We start from the raw sequence: 18,682 nt of genomic DNA on the forward strand, positions 1-18,682 counted from the left end.
ACCCGTCCAGTGTGTGAGAAGTGCCGTGTGCATGATTGCTGCACAGCGTGTGTTTATTAAAAAAATATATATAATCATATAGTATGTTAGCTGATTATGTATATATATATCCATACACATAACTATTATGAGAAGAATGCCACCAGCAAGTAAAAATCTGACTCAAAGGGGCCAGCCTGGTGGCGTAGTGGTTAAGTTCACACGCTCCACTTTGGTGGCCCGAGGTTCACAGGTTCAGATCCCTAGTGCAGACCTATGCACTGTTTATCAAGCCATGCTGTGGCAGGCGTCCCACATATAAAGTAGAGAAAGATGGGCGCGGATGTTAGCCCAGGGCCAATCTTTCTTAGCAAAAAGAGGAGGATTGGCAACAGATGTTTGCTCAGGGCTAATCTTCCTCACCAAAAAAAAAAAAATCTGACTCAGGAAATTCAACATATTTCACTCCTCTACCGATTCTATGGATACTCCATCAATAAAAAGACCTTCCTATAACAGAGAAATTTTACCGTCTTTCTCTCAAAGTAAAAGCGTAACAGAAATGAGAAGAGCCTTTCCTGTTTCTGAGGGTGGAAATGGTTTGGTAAACCCTCAACTCTGAGCAAGCCACGTTGTCCCCGGCCCTGTGGCTGCTGTTGTGTGTGTGACACAGAATTCCCTTGAGGATCCTCGGGAACTTGAGCATCATCTCTCCAGAGATGCGTGTCTGCGCTGAACCTGGCCGAGCGTTGGTGGCGATGTTGATGAGCGTCAGCCAGGCACAGGCAGTTCGGGCCGTGAGGGTGCAGCAGTGAACCAGCAGATGACTTTGGTTAGGGGTGGGCATTGGGGGAGGGGGGAACAGACCAAAAACGGGTGAATAAACAAATAGGACGGCTGTGGACGCAAGCAAGTGCTGTGAAGAAAATAAAACAGGGAGGTGTGATAGAGTGAGGGCAAGACCCCCTTTAGATATCACGGTAGTGACTTACTGTCATAAGTGGTCAACACTGAAGTGATCTTGAGCAAAATGACTTACAGTTTGATGTCCGTGTTTAAAGCAATATTAATAAAAAGAAAATGTTTAAATTTAAAACTAAAGTGCTGCTCATTTCCAAGAACCGGGGTATCTGAGAGCAGAAGGCATGGGGTTTGGAGGGCCTGGATCCCTCCCTTCTGGCTGCCAGGTCAGGGCCTGTGTGCCTGGAATAATATGCCTGACTCCTATTTTGACTGGAGTTTACCTGTTATTATAGCATACTGGTTAAAAGCATAGGCCTCAACATCCACAGATTTCAGGTGAAATCTTGACTCCTTCACTTGCCAGCTCTGTGACCTTAGACACATGACAGAGAGCGGTCCTAGCCAAGCCTCAGTGTCCTCACCAGCGCCCAGCCCGCTGAGCAGATTAGGTGAGGGGTGTGTAGTGAACATGCCTACTGGAGCTCCACGCGCGGCGAGTGCTCAGAGAATGCCAGCTCGTGGCAGTTTACGGTGTGAAGTATTTTCTTTAATAGATATTTTAATGGCATACCACTGGTGATGAGGAAAAAAGAGAGGGGGAGCAGCGTCGAGATCAGTGGAGACACTCATAGGGAGGCTGAGGGAGGCCCAGGTCCCTGCTGGGCAGACCACACCAGTTACTTGCGGCCTCCTCAGAGTTCCTCTAGATTTGGAACCAGCAGGCATACAGGTGAGAGAGATTCAAGTTTCTACCTCACAAATATCCTTTCTCTTTTTGGATGGCTGGCGTATTTGATACTTAGTTTAAAGCTGATTTGATTTTTTTCCTTCATTTTTACCTTTCTTGGAGGCAGAAGCCATTCTTTCTGTTTGCTCGTAATTGCATATCAGCATTAGCACTGCTGTGAACTTTGATCTGAAAAGAGGCTTTGCCCTTTGGAAGAATTTAACTTATTTGCATTTTCTGGACTTTTGATAAATTGGCATTACAAATATCTGTAACTGTATTTACTTTGGAAAATAGCCATTTTTCCCAGGATGAAATAATCATTAGCCAATTCTGTCATAACATGGCTAACAACTGTTGTACCAGGAAGCTCAAGGATAACCAAGTATATCAGATATAACATCCATGAGAAATTGAAGCCCCTGGTTAATTACAAAGTGCCTCCTTTCTTTAACAGAACGCGGTGGTGTCGTTCAAGGAGCTGTGTGGCCTCTCCTCTGTGGCCAATCTCATGCAGTGCATGTTGGCGGTGTCTCCCCGCTTTCTGGGGCCTGACAACACACCCCTGGTGGTCTTGAATCTCAGCGAGCAGTATCCCACCATGGAGCTGCAGGGCATCGTGCCTGAGGTTCTGAAGAAGATTGTGACAACTTACGACATGGTGAGTAGTTGTTGCTACTTCGATGTAGCTAGGTGAGAGAGGCATCTGAAGACTGTACACCAGACATCCTTGGGAGCTCTTGCTGAGGTGTGCTTTCCTGCTTCATCCTTCATTTACCTATGTTGGAAAAATTACTCCCCTGACCTTACTGTATTTGAAAGAGTTTAGTGTTTTGTTGTTGTTTTAGAAAGCAGGCTTCAGAGACACTTGCCTCAGTTGGATTAAATAGTGGTTAGCTTCTCAAGAACTATGTCTGAATTGATTTCTAAATGATACACTATTTTCCACACATATATAGTAAAGAGTTTTTTATCTTCCCCTGCAACCAGCCATTAATTCACTCATTTTAATTTTGTTTTCATTTTTCAAACTGGTAAAGGTGAGAAATTTAATTTAAAAAAATTTTTTTTTAAGTACCGTAGGGGGCAGGTGCTTCCATCACATAACTGTACTGTGTGATTGTTTCTTCCCTAACAGCAGCTTCTCTGAGACACCTATAATTTGTAATCAGCTTAACATTAATGAGGTATCCTCAGGACACCTAGAATATTGCATATTTGTGCTTAAGGTAAATCTTGCATTTTCTTAATCGCATCCTGCTCTTATTATACTTTTTGATTTATTATAACTATAAGGGAGAATTTAGTGGATGAACAACACACATTTCAAGCTCACAATGTAGATAAAGCTGTCAGAACTCCGTGTGAGTGCTGGCAGTTACTCTCCGGCCTGTCAAGGTTAAGGGTGGGGTTGGACACTCCTCTCCCAGATGGGCCAGGCTGTTGACTTTTTCCGCTCAGCGTGCTAGGGTGAGAGACCTCACCCACCACCTCCTCCACACTAAGACCACAGAACACTAGTCTTCTGATGTAGCCTGCCATGGTCAAAGACAAAATGGGATTGGCATCATACACTTTAACAGAAATATTTTTGACTGTTTTATAACTTGATCAGAAAGCTGCAATTCAGAGGATTTATACAATTCAAGGGAAAGAAAAAGCACTTTAGGTCAGCATTTCCCACAGTGTGTTCTGAGGAACCTTGCTTTTTTAGGATGTTAGTGAGTGTCGTGTGGGAGAAAGGGTTCCATGGTGAAATAATTTGGAGACATACTGGTTTGAACAAAATTAATCAGATTTCTTTATTACAGGACTTCTCAGGGCCTTTTATTTGCTGGCACACTGAGTCCCCGAGAGGGTGGTGATGGATACAGTGTGCCCTGTTTCACAAATGGACTTGACTATGGGGTACTGTTTCTGTGGGGTCCTACATCTTCACTTCTTGATCTTATTCAGAACTTGTACCCAGCTTCCTATGCAGTAGCCACACTTTGTAACAGATTCTTATTATTCCCTGCTATTTCCAGCTTAGAGTTCATGGTAATGTGAGCGATATAAAGGACTGAACATTGGACACTGCAGGTAAACTGCAGAGAGTGATAGTCAACCTGCAGAAAAAAGGAAGGCCAGAGGCAAATGTATCTGATAAACACTGGGGGAAGCTCCATGCTGAGGAGCCACAGAGAGGAGCACGAATGGCCCCTGTCCTCAGGGAGCCATCCGGTCCACTAGAAGGTACTGGAGGCAGCTGGGGAATGAAATCAACATAGGAAGCTTATACGGAGATTCCTTTGGGGAAAGAAATGGAAAGATAGGAAACAGAGGTAAAAATGAAAAAGTTTGAAGAGCTCCTCCATGCTGTGACCCAAGCTAGCTAGTTAGTTCCCAATTCTTTAAGTTTTATGAGAGAAGCCAAAAAGCTGATATTTGTAAATGTTTTTTAAGCCTAAGCCACAAATAAAATCGTTTCACATTTTGCTGACCTATTTCATTGACCAAAATCTAACATGACTCGCCCCCTTCGGTGTTTCCCTGATTTTGCGGCACTCATGCAGTGACATTTCTTCATGGTCACAAGAACGTCCTGAGAGAGGGGTGATGGTGCCCTGTGTAGGTGACAGAACAGACTGGACAAGGGTTAGTACCCAGGACCTAGTTCAGGGGCTGAGAGCCGATCCAGAGCAGGAGTGTGATCATGGCTTGGTTCTCAGGGCCTGTGTTAGAGAGCCTCATGGACACCAACAGCCTTCACAGCACCCACCACAATATTTGGCACAGGAATCGCTCAGTGTTCCTTGGTTCCCCGCCCCTTCCTCCTCCTGGACTGGTAGATGGTAACGCTTATTATGTAACTCTTATTTGCATATAACTTTATATGTAACTCTTATTTGCATATAACTTTAACAATGTGTGTTGTTGTGGAAGTGATAAGACAGAATGTATTAGCTTGTTTAAATTTTTTAAATTGTGAGATTACTCTTACATAATGTTTAGTTGAAATAGCTGTGCTGCATTATACTCCTAGCTTTATTGATTTGTTCTATTTTTAATTCCATCTGATAAACTAAGCTATAAAAGACTTCAAATTAAATTTAAATTATTACAATTTGAATTTTAAAAATTATAATTTTGCTACAGCAATATTATAACTCTTGTAATGTTTTACAGTCCTTTTTTTAGTGACCTAATGGTTTCTCACCTGTAACAATTAATTTACTAAAGCTAGCTAAAGGAATAGGTTAAATATTGGTGGGAAATATACTAAGGTCTTGGACAGCCTGTAACTTTAAATATGGGTCTTTATTTTTGTAATGTTATGTTGAGCTTAACCCAAAACTAACCTTAGAAATAAGATCTTACTTCACTTTGTTGACTTCCCACTTATAATTTGAAGACTCCAAATGAGAAGTAAGAGCCGTTGGAGAAATCCCCTCCAGAACTTGTGTGTCGCTGCCGGTCCACACTGCCAAAGCTCGCCCTCCAGTGAGGACAGGACCGTGGCATCTCGTAGAAGTGGATGGATATGTACTTGTGCTATCAAGATTGTGTTACTTTTCAGTGTCTAAACTCTTATTTATAAACTAATATGTCAGAAATAAGCCAGTTCCTTTGTGAGAAAGGAGAATGCAGAGAAGGAATTGATGATGGGAATGTGAACATGTAAGCCAGTATGGAGGCTAGAAAAGAGTGCTCATGCATGGGGTGGCCACACAACCCAATTTTCCTAGGATGGACCCTGTTTATATACCTGTTGTCCTAGCATAATTGTTAATAATTCTCCCTTTAACCCTTAAAAGTGTCACTATTTAGATAATTAGTTATGTGATCGCCCTGCCCATGGCCCCTAGATTGTCCTAATGGCTCCTGTGATTACCACCAACAAACAGACCTTTAAAACTGCCCAGTTGTGGTTTTACCCTATTTGTGGCACCTCCTTGGGTCCTGGAAGTGGTGAGGTTTGAGCCTAGGACTTAGGTCAGGAAGGTAGGTGTCAAAGCCATTCAGGAGTAGAGGAAGAAGAGAAGTACAGACATCTTCTTAGACTAGGCAGATGGGGGTGGGGGCTATTAAAAATGAGGACTGGACTGGTATGGAGAGTGTTGTCAGACAAATAAGACTTTTCTTCCCTTGAGGAGTTTACAATTTAATAGAAGAGATGAAATGTGTATCCACATATAGTAAGATGATAGATGATTAATAGGCAGATTTTTAAAAACATGTAAACAAATTATTTGGATGTTCATGGGAGAGAATGGTCAGTTTCAAGTTTAGGGATTAGGAAGACTTCAAGGAAACGTTGGCCTTTGAGCTAGACCTTTAAGAATGAGTTGGATTTCAACAGGTAAAGATAAGAAGGAGGCTGTTGCAAGCTGAGTTCACAGGGTGAAACATACTTGGAAATGGGAAGCACATATTCTGGGAAATCCATGTTTGGACCGTGGGAGTTCTTGTACATTTTTGAGCAGTAAAGGGTCGTGCTCAGAATTAGGCATATGGACCATGGGAGGTTTGGAGTGAAGGAGAGCTCAGAGACACCCTGTGGAGCACCTTTATTTTGCAGATGAGAAAATGGAAGCCTTCTGGTACCTCAGATTAATGACAGAACCAGAGTTAGAGCCCCAGTAGTCTCTGTCTGGTTTTTTCCTGCAATCTGGATCAGGAAAATTAGCCACATGTGGTGTGTTGATGAAGGATCAATATATAGCTGAAGCCCAGATGTCTTCAATAGTGATAATCTAAAGTTGTCTGTGTGGGGCTCTTGAAGTCATAGGTATCTTGTTTCTGATTTTTGCTCCCTGTGAAGGTAGAAACCAATTCATTTTGTATACTTTGGTGTATATTAAAAGGCAAATTCAGTGAGCTTAAAATAAAGGAGACTGTAATCAATCGTTAGATCAAATTCCACTTGAAGAAATCTGATTATAAGTATCTGAACAAATGTTGTTACTTCAGAAAGCAGAAAATTTAAATATTTTACTTAAAATTTATGTAAATGAACTTGAATGCATCTACTGTTTACAATCAAATATCAAAATTGAGCTTGTTCTCTTGTATAATTAAAGGCTGGCAGCAGAAAATAAGGATTATGTAACCTGAGTTTAAGAGATTCTAGTGACTAACTGGATACTCTTTATAATACACAGCCCTCTTAAGAATGGATCTGTGCTGGCATTTCAGTGCTATGTCCCCCCTCTCCCATTGGTACAAGTGATCTCATTCATCATCTTTTTAAACTAAAGTGATTTTTACCATCCTTTTAATGTTGGTAAGAGTAATAATTCAGCTCTCTAGCTATCTTTGTTTATTAGTTTTAGATTTACCATCTGTTCTAGATTTAAATTTTTAAAAATTTTTATGAGATCTCTACTAACATATGGAGAGCAAGGAACAGCATTCTTCCTCTGTAGAGAAAAAACATTGGAAATTTTAATATTTGGTGTAGTGTTGCATAAAAAGAAAGTTCTCTTTAAAAGTTTTTTCACTGGACTTAGAGGACAGTATTCTAAGTGAAGTAAGCCAAACACAGCAAGAAAAATACTACATGATTCCACTTATATGAAGTATCTAAAATAGTCAGATTCATAAAATCAAAGACCAGAATGGTAGTTACAGGACTGGGGGAGGGGAGGATGGGGATTTGTTAATCAAGAGGCATAAAGTTTCAGTTAAGTAAGAGAAATAAGCTCCAGAGATCTGTGGACAACGTTGGACCTATAGTCGACAGTAATGTATTGTACACTTAAAATTCGTTAAGAAGGCAGATCTCATGTTAAGTGTTTTTATCACAATAAGATTTTTTTAAAAGAAAAAAATGTTTTTTCCTTGATTTTGCTACAATTTTTCTGTACTATGGAATATGTTTCAGTCATTGTAATTAAATTGAAGATGAAGTCGTAGGGAATGGAAAGGAGAGACGAGGAAAAAGTAAAGTAAATGATGCTCAGCTCTGCTACAGGCAGTGTGGCTGTTCATACTCACAGCAGTGGGCTCTTGGGCAGCCCTCATCTGTTCAGAGATGACACATGATTCATTCTTAGCATTGCAGTTCCTTTGTCTCTACTTTCTATCTGAAATTAATTTGTTTTGGTCTTTTACAGCTTCACAAAAATCCTGATTTTAATTGCCTTCACATTTAATTAAGAAAGCATCCTCTGGGGAATCCATTTATCCAGTAGAGAACAGTATGTTTTTAGTGTTAAAAGGGAGGAATAAGATGCTTTGCCTAGGAGGATGTTATTTGCTCTCTGTGAATGTTTTTATATAAGTTACTGAATAGTCCCTTCTAACTCATTACTTTAAATATTTCTCAAAAAAAACCCACACAAGGTTCTTTAAATAAAAAGTGTGAAAGAAGGTTTTTTTCTTACACCGTGTTGGCGATCAGCATGACATCAGGAGCACTCTGCTGTATCTTGTTGGTATGGCTTCATGTGGTTTGTCTTGCTACAGCTTAACGCAGTAAAGAGAGAAGTCACGCTTTGTAATTAACGGTGTATGCCAGTCTGAACTGAGCCAGAGATGATCTGTAATAAGGTTACCATTGATCCCCATCTCCTTTGTGGCCCCTTTTATCCCTCTACTGCCTCAGAACTTGACATTAAAAGCTTCTTTTAATTGGAAGTGTCACTTGCCCAACTTTTATAACTACAAAAAAAGGACAGATAGAATATTATGCTTTGACTTAAGACTCAAAAAAAAAAAAAAGTTTGGGGAAAGGTGGATATGTCCTGCTGCAGAGGGAAGATCAGAAACCCAAAGGCTGTGGTTAATTCCAGGATTGGGAAGGTCCAGCCAGTGATGTTTCCAAAAGCAGTTTCTCTGGAGTCATCAGAACCATACAGCTGAGCCGCTCCAAAACGGTTCAAGCTGCCAATGGAAAGGGAAAAGAAATGTTTAAAAGAAACAGTGCAATGACAGCGTCACATGTATCATCAGATCAGATGTACAGGCTGCCACTCGGTAATCAGATGCAGGGAGATTTGGAAAGTTTTGAAAGATAGTGCTTCAGGGTGTACACGTGATGGTGATTATAAGACTATTTCTGATCCAGTTTTCTAGTTTCACATATCTCCACAGAAACCATCAAGGAACACATATTTAGAAGTCTTCCTACACACGTACACACACATGCCAGATACCAAGCAATGAACAGTTGGGGAAAGAGTAGCATTTTGGCGGCTGGCAATCCCCTTGAGAGAGACTTCGTCATATAGCAGTTTTTATCAGTTAAATTTGATACCCAGCTCCAGAGTCTCTGGGAGGACAGAGATGAGAACCTTAATGGAATTCAACATGTTGTCCGGTGGTGTCTTCAGACAAGAAATGATAAATGATATTAAGCAAGCCACTGTATCATCTGATGTACTGAACAGTCTGATCTTGTTTCAGGAAACAAGAACTAGGGTGCTGTCCAACCGTGCTGGTCAGTGAGAAATGGGAGCCTGCTATTGGCGTCTCTTCCATTCTCAAATAGATTCCACTTGAGCCAAGCCCCCTGGGGAGCTGTTGATGGGCAGTGGTTGGGACCAGGTATTTGGTGGAGTCCCTACTGTTTTACTTCTCTGCTTAGAGCCTTTCTGTTGCTTTTTAAAGGGGAAGACCAAGATTGATTATTTTTCAAACTCTTTATTTCACCAAATCTGATGAAAAATATGTATAAAATATAGCTGAAGCCTAAAGCTCCAGAAAAGTTAGGAAACTTCCTTCTAAACCTATGCTTTATGCAAAAGAACACTACTGCATTTTTATTTTATTTTATTTTATTTTTGCTGAGGAAGATTAGCCCTTCGCTAACCTCTGTTGCCAGTCTTCCTCGTTTTTTGCTTGAGGAAGATTAGCACTGAGCTAACGTCTGTGCCAGTCTTCCTCTATTTTATATGTGGGTCGTCACCACAGTGTGGCTGACAAGTGGTGTAGGTCCGCGACCCGGATCCAAACTGGTGAACCCAGGCTGCCAAAGCAGAATGCACCGAACTTAACCACTATGCCACTGGGCCGGCCCCAACGCTACTGCATTTTTGATAAAGCTAAGATCGTTGAAGTACTGTAGTCTTCTTTCTTCCTATGCAAGAGCAGAGGAATTACTTCTTATGTTCTCGTCAAATTCCACATTGAATATTGGATTTTACTTTTGTAAAATCAATAAATCTTCAAAGTTTATTTTTGAGATATTCTCTTCCTGACCGGAAGTATTTTGTTTATGTTTCTGCAGTGGCTAAAAGTCGTTTGCTAAGTTCTTCTTTCTGTCAAGGACCTCTCCAGCAAATTAAAAAAAAAAAATGACCGAATACATCTTAAAAATTCTGTACTTGTTCTATAAATAACATACACAGTTCTTTTGGTCCGTCACGATGTGCACTGGCGGCTTTTCAAAGCTGTGAGGAAGTGTTTAGCTTCCTTATCCTAGTTTATTCAGTAAGTTTTTTGTCTCCATTAGACTTTGAATAAATAAACTTTAATTGAGCAGAGGCAACGCTGTCTGTCTTTCCATCTCTGTGGCCGTCATTCTAGTTCAGCCCCTGCTCACCTTATGCCTTTGTGGAAGAGTTGAGTTCAGACTGCACACTGGATCCAGATGGCAAAGGAAATGTAGCTTTCCTCTCTCTCTTAGGGGGGAGGTGGGAATTCCTAAATGTTAGTTCAGTTTGGTAAACTTGATCCATGGCTTTAATTTATGTTATCCGTTTTGGACTGTAGATGCTTAGCTCTTTATGTAAAATGCTCTGCCTCTCAGACTTCCTCTCCTTCCCTCTGCTCCCCTACAAAGTGGCTACCGGTTGCCTGGAGGGGCGTGGTTGCAGAAGTCTTCCTTCTGTGTCCTTACTCACGAACCTCTTTCTAAAGCTCACGGTTCTCCCCCTTCACCTTCCATTCACCTTGAGGTTAGTCCATGCAGTGGAGGGATTTCCTAGGTCCATCTCCAGTCACTCAGGACCGCAAGAGGTGGGCCCTCAGCTTTCCTCCACTGCTCCTTCTCTCCTCCTGTCCCAGAGCTGCAAACTCTTGGCCCAGCCTTGGTAGCTGGAAGGACAGTCTCCTCTACCCGAGGTGATGAAGCTCTGTGATCTATGGGTTGTTTCTTGATATGTTAACATAATTTAGAAAATAGTTTCTCCTTGACAAATCCTGACTTTCAAGCCTTTTGTTTTAGTGGGAACCCAAAAAAAAAAATTAATTTGACCTTTAAAACTGAGAAGTGTCTTTGTTTTTATAAGATAGCTGCTTTTCACCCAGGCTCTGAAACTTGCTGTTTGAATAGGTGGAAAGCCCCCAGGGCAAAATGATTTACAAACCATGGCAACGTATGTGGGGAAAAAAAATAGCTTTATACTATCCCTGTTACATCACCTTTACCGCTGTAGCCGCCCAGACTGCAGCATTCCCTCCCCACTGCAGTTCATCACTGGACTGCTGTAAAGACAGACTTCCTGAAATACCGCCTAGGGAAAGACCTGTGTGTTGGAGAGAGGAGCAAGAAGGTAGTTGGAAGTATGATGTGACAACTTTAAGAACTAGACCAGCTAAAGGGATTATATGATCATCATCAAGAGAAATAGAGCCAAATTGTTCCCTGTGACCTTGGCTATTATTGCTAAGTGAATAATACTCTTCCTAGAGCATCTTGGAACTGTGGCATCCCTTTGGTGTGCTTGGATTGATGAAGAATTTACACTAAGCCTAATAATTGCTAAGAGAGAAAAAAGCGGGGGGATAACTTTAAGGACATGTACCTCATCCATATGTTCCTCAAGTAATTGAAGTTTTCCAGAGTCAAAATTTTTGATTTGCTGTTGAAATGTGCATGATCAAACACTATCAATACTATACAGCCCTTTAAAAAAAAAAAAGTTTTTACAGCATCCAGAAGCTGTTTGACATCTTAAAGTTTGTAATTATTTTTGTAGTGTCCGCAAAATGGTATCATCTCTGAGTCTCGTTTTGTGGATATGATTGTCCTCTTTTGTAGAAATCCTTTTCAAACAGAAAAGCAGTGATCAAAGAAACAAAGAACCTAATTGACTTGCAGTGTATGATAATTTGTGTGTCTTTATGCAGCTTGTGAGTTGCAAATCCTTTCAGATTCACAAACATGAGGAGTAGCTGACGTAGAACATGCACTTCATCGCTCAGTAATGCATTCAGCCTGCTTCTCCCCTTGTGTTGGGAGCCCCCTGGCTGGGTCTTCCCTTGGACCCAGAGGAGAGCTGTGTCTCTGCTTGACCCTCCAACCTGTGCTCTTGGCACAGAGGGGCCATGCCCAGGGTGTGCTGCCTACTCTGAAGGAGAAATGAACGTGTTCATCTTCATCGTTGTAAGCTTGCAAAGACCTGGAATAGAAACCTCGCAACTCCCCAAGTAGGGGCTTCGCTTTGAAACACCAGCACTCTTTGGGCCACACCCCACTGGAGGACCCAGGAAATGCACCCATGCTGTTTAACTTAGTTTTCCTGTCGGTGGCAATTTCTGGCCAAGTGGGAGTTGGGGATGTGAAGCCTCTGGTGCTTCTTCCTTTCACCTGGGAAGGTGGCTGCCTTTGCCATCTGAGCCTGCCATTTGCCCTGGTGTCTGGCTCTACGTGGGGTTCAGAATGTTCTCCAGCCAGTGAAATGGAGCTTTTTTGGCCTGAGTGATCATTTTAACAGTGCTGGCTTCAAAGTGCTGGCTGCAATTAACCAGTGAGAATCACCCATGCGGATTTCTTTTCAGAAGTATTTGTTCCTCAAAGATTCATCCAAAGGATGAATCGTTTAATATTTCATTGTGCCCCATTGTTGTTTATATTCAGATTAGAGTTTAGAAAGCATGTAAGTTACAGTGATATAATGTTATTGTTTAGAATCTTGATGTTCTGGATGTATTCCCTGACTTTGTAAATGCAGGACCCATCTATCGTTGTAAATGCAGGACCCATCTATCGTGGATTAACTTGATGTATTGCTGCCCATTCTTGTGTAGTTTAGAACGGCATGTGCTTTTCCATTTAGAAATTCCGCAGTGTTGCACGTCCAATTTGGAGTTGAGTTGAAAAGATTGAAATTACATCAAACACTTGTATAAAATTCTTAGTGGTGATACCCAGATCTGTTTGTAAATGCAATGATGAGCTCCTCTGTTTTTGTGGACATAACACTCTTTGGAAGGACAATCACATTCTAGAAGGCAACTCTAAGAAATGGGATAATTTGGATGGAATCAACCCCATAAAAATAAAGCTATAGAAATAGCAAGCTCATATAAAAAATCACATATTTCAGAAACGTTTTGGAGAAAATGTAATTGTACACACTTACTTGAGGCACCCTCTGGCATTTTTTCTTGGGCAGTAGGATATACTCGTTTCTGACCTTTTTTCCTGTCTGTTATGTCTCTAGTCATGAACTGGAAAAAAAAATTTTGAAGGTGTTTTTCCACAGCCGTTTGAATAATGAGGTAGTGATTTTTCTCCACAGCTAGATATAGTCTTATAAATAACACTTAACAACTCCCGTTTTTCATTCTGTTCTCTTTTATTCCCACAGCTTGCTGCGAAATAATTAATGCCACTCACCCCACTAAAATAACCACCTTTAATACCAGAAATCTGATTTTACTACCACATGAATTTATCAGGAATAAAAATAGCACTTAATAATGGTATTAAAGTCTTTTCTAACTTAATTAAGGCATTTTAAATTCTGAACCATAAGAAAATTACTCTCACAGTAAACTCAGTGGGTGGACAATATGATGTGTTAAGAGTTAAGTTTAACTCTACAAGCTTAATTACCAGTTAACTTAAAAATAACATGTTAGGTAGTTTAAAATATTTATTTCCCTATTACATTTAGTATTAGCCAAATCTTTAGGGCTAAATGTTATAGATCTTTATATGGAGATTTTATATAGGAGATCCTTTATCTACTTATAGAAATCTTTAATTCAAGTGTTTTATTTGAGATCAGTGTTGATCATTCTAGTTTTCTTTATGATTATTACACTGCTACACCGGAGAGTGATCAAATGCAGTTATACCGTCATTTATGTCATTTATGGCACAAAATAATTTTAGCTTTTGAATCACTTATCTGGTGCCAAAAGCACAAAAAAAAAAGTCTATTTTTGTGAATAGAAGTGGCTATTTGAATATTTAGCTAAATGTAATTGGGATGGTACTTAGACTTTTTAGTTGATTTTCCTAAAACTGAGCCCTATCTTTGTTGTGTCTGTGAAAATCCTCGATTAATGTTAGGATTCTTCATAACCAAATTTTTCCTTTGCCTACGTATATCATAACATATGTTTATCCTTTTAAAATACTAACTGCACCTGATTTTTCATGTTCTTTTCTAAATGTGCATGTAGCATATCAAACTATATTCTCTTGAATACTTTCAATCCAGTATTACCAAACGGTGCCTCATGTGACATGTTAGACAGGAGCTGAGAAACAGTGGCCTGTGGGCCAATCTGGCACCACCTGTTTCTGTATGGTCTGCAAGCTAAGAATGGTGTTTACATGTTACATAATTGAAAAAAATAATAATGATGATAATATTTTATGACATGTGAAAATCATAGGAGACTCACATCTCAGCGTCCATAAACAAAGCTTTGTTCGAGCACAGCCACATCCATTACGTATTCTCTGTGCCTGCTTTCCCGCTAAGGTGGCAGAACTGAGTAGTTGCAACAGAAATGAAGCCTAAAAGCCTCCACTACGTACAGTCTGCTCCTTTACAGAGAAGTTTGTCCACACTCAGAAAGATTAGGAGAAAAAGTCCTTAGGGGGTTCCGATGCACTGATTTCCAAATTCACATTTTCCAGCTTAAATTATGATCTTTAAGGTTCTTCTTTCTTTCTTTAACTAATGTCCTCAGTGCATTTTGAATTTTGATCCATAAGAACATCATTCTACGTGTTAACCCAGTAGGAGGAGAGCTCTGTAATCGCCTGAGTCCTTCTGTCCTGAAAAAAGCAGTGGGCCCCTGAGGCAGGAATACCAGTTGTTAGCATTTTGTTAATTGTTAGCATCTTGTTAGCATTTGACGGTCAGGAACCTAAAGACAAGAGAGGCGGAAACTAGAAGAGGGAAGGCAATGAAAGTTCAAGTTTGCTCTGATTTCTCTGTGCTCGTGAGGCAGGCATGCTATGTCAGTAGAAAATGGTGACAATCAACCAGAGTTTTGTGTTATAATCCAATAAACTGTATAACTAACTTAACTCCACACATATTCAGTGAGATCATGATTGGGCTGCTTGGTAATGAGGCATTAAAAATGAGCCAAAGAATTGAGTTAAAGTCTTGCTCCTTTCCTCAGTCAACTCAAGCATTTCGTTAGGGAGGCTGAAGGGCTGGGTGGAGAAAGGGGAATTGGGTGGAGTTAGTAGGCAGGCTCTGTATCTTCTCTGAAAACCCCCAGTTTCCTTTCACCCTCCCCTAGCAGGGAGGAGGGCTTTCTCTCAAATCATAAAATCGAGGCTGTGCTAACCACATTCTATTTAAAGCTGTCTCAGAAGGGAAGGGATTATAAAGGGTACTGGAGGCAGAGGCCAGACCTTTGAAACTCTCCCCTCCCGGGGCGTGTGGGAAAGCTGCTCCCAAGCCCCTCTGTGGATTCCCACACCCTGTTACTCTTTACGCTGTTCATTTCCTTCTTACACTCACTGCAACTTGTAATTATGCTTTCATTGGTTTGATTCCTCTTTTTAAGGTATGTCTTTCCCCCTCCCCCAAATCTGAGCTCCAAGATGGTAGGAAGAGTGTATGTCCTGTTCACCACTATGTTCTTACAGCAGAGCCTGCCACAGAGTGCCTACATTTCCCCGAACTTGACTGATTTATATCATCACAAGTAGCCTTCCCGGGAAGGGTTAGGTTTGGGGGCTAGCGAGGGGGTAGAGGGTGGAACAGCTGCTCTCCAGTCTTAGTACTAGACGGTAGCACTCACATCCTAAGGCAGTGAGTGGGGCCTTTGCTGATCTGGGGAGAGGAGGACGCCTGAGGTACTTGGACAGCTCCAGATGCTTGTGGGAAGGGTGGGGCCAAAGGCAGGAGAAGTTGGGACTAGAACAGGCAGGAGGAAGGAAGGCATGAGGGTCCCAGCTCCCCAGATCATTTACCTCTTGTTCAGACCTTCAGAGTCTCCCCTACCCTTTGCCAAAGGATTCTTTGCTCTGTCTGAAAGTCCCTACTTAAAGATTCATAGACCTTATGAAGAAAATACAGCAGAGTTGAGGAGTGGAGGGGAAAGGAGGAAGAAGTAAGGGCTCCTAGTTGTTCACCTGGCCAGGCAGGAGAGCAGCTTGATTTACTGAAGATGTCCTGAGATGGAAACATCACTCATATATGCATAGCGTTTTATGATTTTCCAAAGCATTCTCATAGGTCGATTGTCACGTGAGCTAGTAGGTGGGCATGGGCCCCTGGTGGACTGACCAGACAGCCACCTTCTCTCAGTTGTCACACCTGCCTCATCTCCAACACTCACTGGCCCTGGTAAGTGAGCTGTACCACACTCCTGTGCTCCTGGGGGAAGAAACCTTGATCCCCAAGCACACAGTATCTGCCAGCTCTGACCCCACCTTGGGAAATCCTTGTCATCCTTCCTATCTCACCTGCCGTTGTGAGCTGACTCCCAGGGCTACAAGGCGCCCAACAGAAGATATGTCCTGATGTATTTTGCCAAGGGCGCATCTCAATAAGTGCAGTTGTGAATTCACGCAGACCATCTGGGCAGGTGTGCATGGAGGGTAAATACATGTGCACAGAATTGTTCTCATACAAAGACACTGTGACTAGAAATTGGGGGATGAGGGAGGAACCTGCCTGTACCCTAGGAAGTGGATGAGTGGGTGTTTTTTAGGAGGCAGTGCTAGCAAAGAAGATGAGCCCTGAGGATGAGATAGTCCCTGCTCTGGTGCTTCCTCTGTGACCATGGGCAAGACCATTTATTTGTCTGTAAAATGGGCATAATATCATCACCTCAAAGGGTATGAGTTTACATGTAAATAGCCCAGAATACAATAAATTCTCAATAAATGGTAATCATTATTAGTTTTTATTATTAGAAACACGCAGCTCTTGAAGCTTTAAGACCTTTATGTGTGTATGTTTTAATCTCCCTCCAAACTTCAGAGCAGCAGCTTGGTTACTACATTTCATGAAGGCAGAGTTAAAACTACAAAGTGAAAGGAGAAGGTAAGGTTTCCCAGCACCTTGCTAGGTGAGTTGTCTCTCTACTCTGAAAGGGGAAGGTGAAGGGACACGTGAGTTCTGTGGTCAACACTAGGAAGAATGCCTGGGTTTGTACAGTACATCCTGGAGTGACTGGTCGAATGCATTCTTGTCTTCCTTCTAGCTCTGCCATTCCTGGAATATTGTGGACACTTCACTGTGCTCAAAAATATTGCTTTTCATTACAGAGAAGTCTCCAATTGCTTTTCTCTCTTAACTAACACCTATACTTAGTTATCACAGACCTGAGAGAAACTAATGCTACTTTACAGTAAGACTGTGATTGAATTACCTTCTGTTAATTAGGAGTTTCTAAATCACCTTGATCCCCTTGGAGAAAAGGCTTGCTATAAATAGGCAGTAATAAAAGTGGTACTATGTTTAATTCAAATTGTATCTTTTGAAATTTAATTAATTTAGTAATAATAGTTTTGAACCAGCATGTCAGAACTCTAAATGGTCCTTGGTGACTTGAAAGAGTTAATGTAGCATCCGCAAGTTCCTAATCTGTTCTGTGGAAGTAGCGTGCTCATTGAATAATTGGTTTAATGAGCTCAAGTTCCCATTTCCTCCTGCAGGGATGATTCAGGCCAGGTTTTAAGCCATTCTCATCAGCTCCTTGGAGACACTCCCTTCCACCCAAGATGTAGCCTCTGAGCTCACTATCTTTAAAAGCTCTAAGACCGGGGGAGTCACCGGGATGCCTTGGCCCTTCTTTCCCTCTTTCCAGGCATTTACTGGAGACAGAAGTGAGTGGCTGCCTGTAGACTACATCCACGCTGGACTGCACCTGGCTGCCCACAGGCCCAGTAGAAACTTCCTTTCCAAGTTGCTAAGACCCTCACTTACTCATACCCCTTCCTACCCTCCTGACCATAGAGGATGCTTGAGCACCAGGGGCACTTAAATTTCGTGCCATCTGAGATGGTATGAGGGTGTCGTGTAAGCACGTTGTTATTATAGTTTGGGAAAGCAGAGAAGAGTTTTACAATGTTGAGAGGCTGATAGGACCAAAGGCCCCGGAGAGGATGGGGTGTGTGTGTGTGTGTCCTTGAGTGTATGATTCATCTTGTGCTATAAAGTAGCCTGTTTGGTGTGAGAATGTTGCATAAGTCTTCCCACGGTGATCACCTACAAAACGATGTGTAGCACACCACGTTCTTCCCTAACAAGACTTCCGAGCATATAAGCTTGATCATAAAATGGAGAAATAAGAGGGTTATTATAGTTTAAGTGCATGTGAACATACTGTCTACATGCTGTCCACACAGAAAAGCACAGCGTGATATGCTGTTAGAGGAACTGGAGGGAATTAGTACACAGTTTTTCTGGATACTTTTATAATTGCAATGGAGTTCCTTTTTTAGGGTAGTTTAGGTTCTTTTTCTTGCTCAATTTTCAACAATTTTGTTTCCTCTGAATATGGTATCGTACAGGACCAGAAATAGTACAAGATCAAAACCAAAATTCTTTTCAACTTTTTGAAATTCTGTGTACTTTTTGAAACTAAAACTATTCAGAAGTTTTAAAACTTTGCCACCAATTTGTAGTAGGATAAACATTTAAAATCTGCACATTGACTTCATGACTAATCTGTTGGTGTCTGGGAACCTCTGATTTTTCCAGAGCCCTTAACTATATTCCCTGAGCTCTTTTGCACAATGGAGCTTCTCCAGCCCCTGGTCTATTTAAATATGTTTGGGAACATATGGAGACTTCTAGTAATGCTAAATCCCAGTTAATCTAGAAATATGAGTGAATTCCTTTCAAATAAAAGTTTGGTTGTGGCTTTATAGTT

The 18,682-nt window shown here is 41.3% G+C and overlaps 1 protein-coding gene across 3 annotated transcripts in view; it reads left to right on the forward strand.

Annotated features, from left to right (window-relative positions):
• PLCL2 (phospholipase C like 2) overlaps window positions 1-18,682 on the forward strand; it is a 257,610-nt gene that overhangs the window by 187,029 nt on the left and 51,899 nt on the right. For all 3 annotated transcript variants that reach the window (XM_058553648.1, XM_058553666.1, XM_058553657.1), the window contains one exon: window positions 2,127-2,330. In XM_058553648.1, the coding sequence (XP_058409631.1) occupies window positions 2,127-2,330 (204 nt within the window). The remainder of the gene's footprint in view (window positions 1-2,126; window positions 2,331-18,682) is intronic.

This window comes from Diceros bicornis, chromosome 2, assembly GCF_020826845.1.
Source record: "Diceros bicornis minor isolate mBicDic1 chromosome 2, mDicBic1.mat.cur, whole genome shotgun sequence".
Lineage (NCBI taxonomy): Eukaryota > Metazoa > Chordata > Mammalia > Perissodactyla > Rhinocerotidae > Diceros > Diceros bicornis.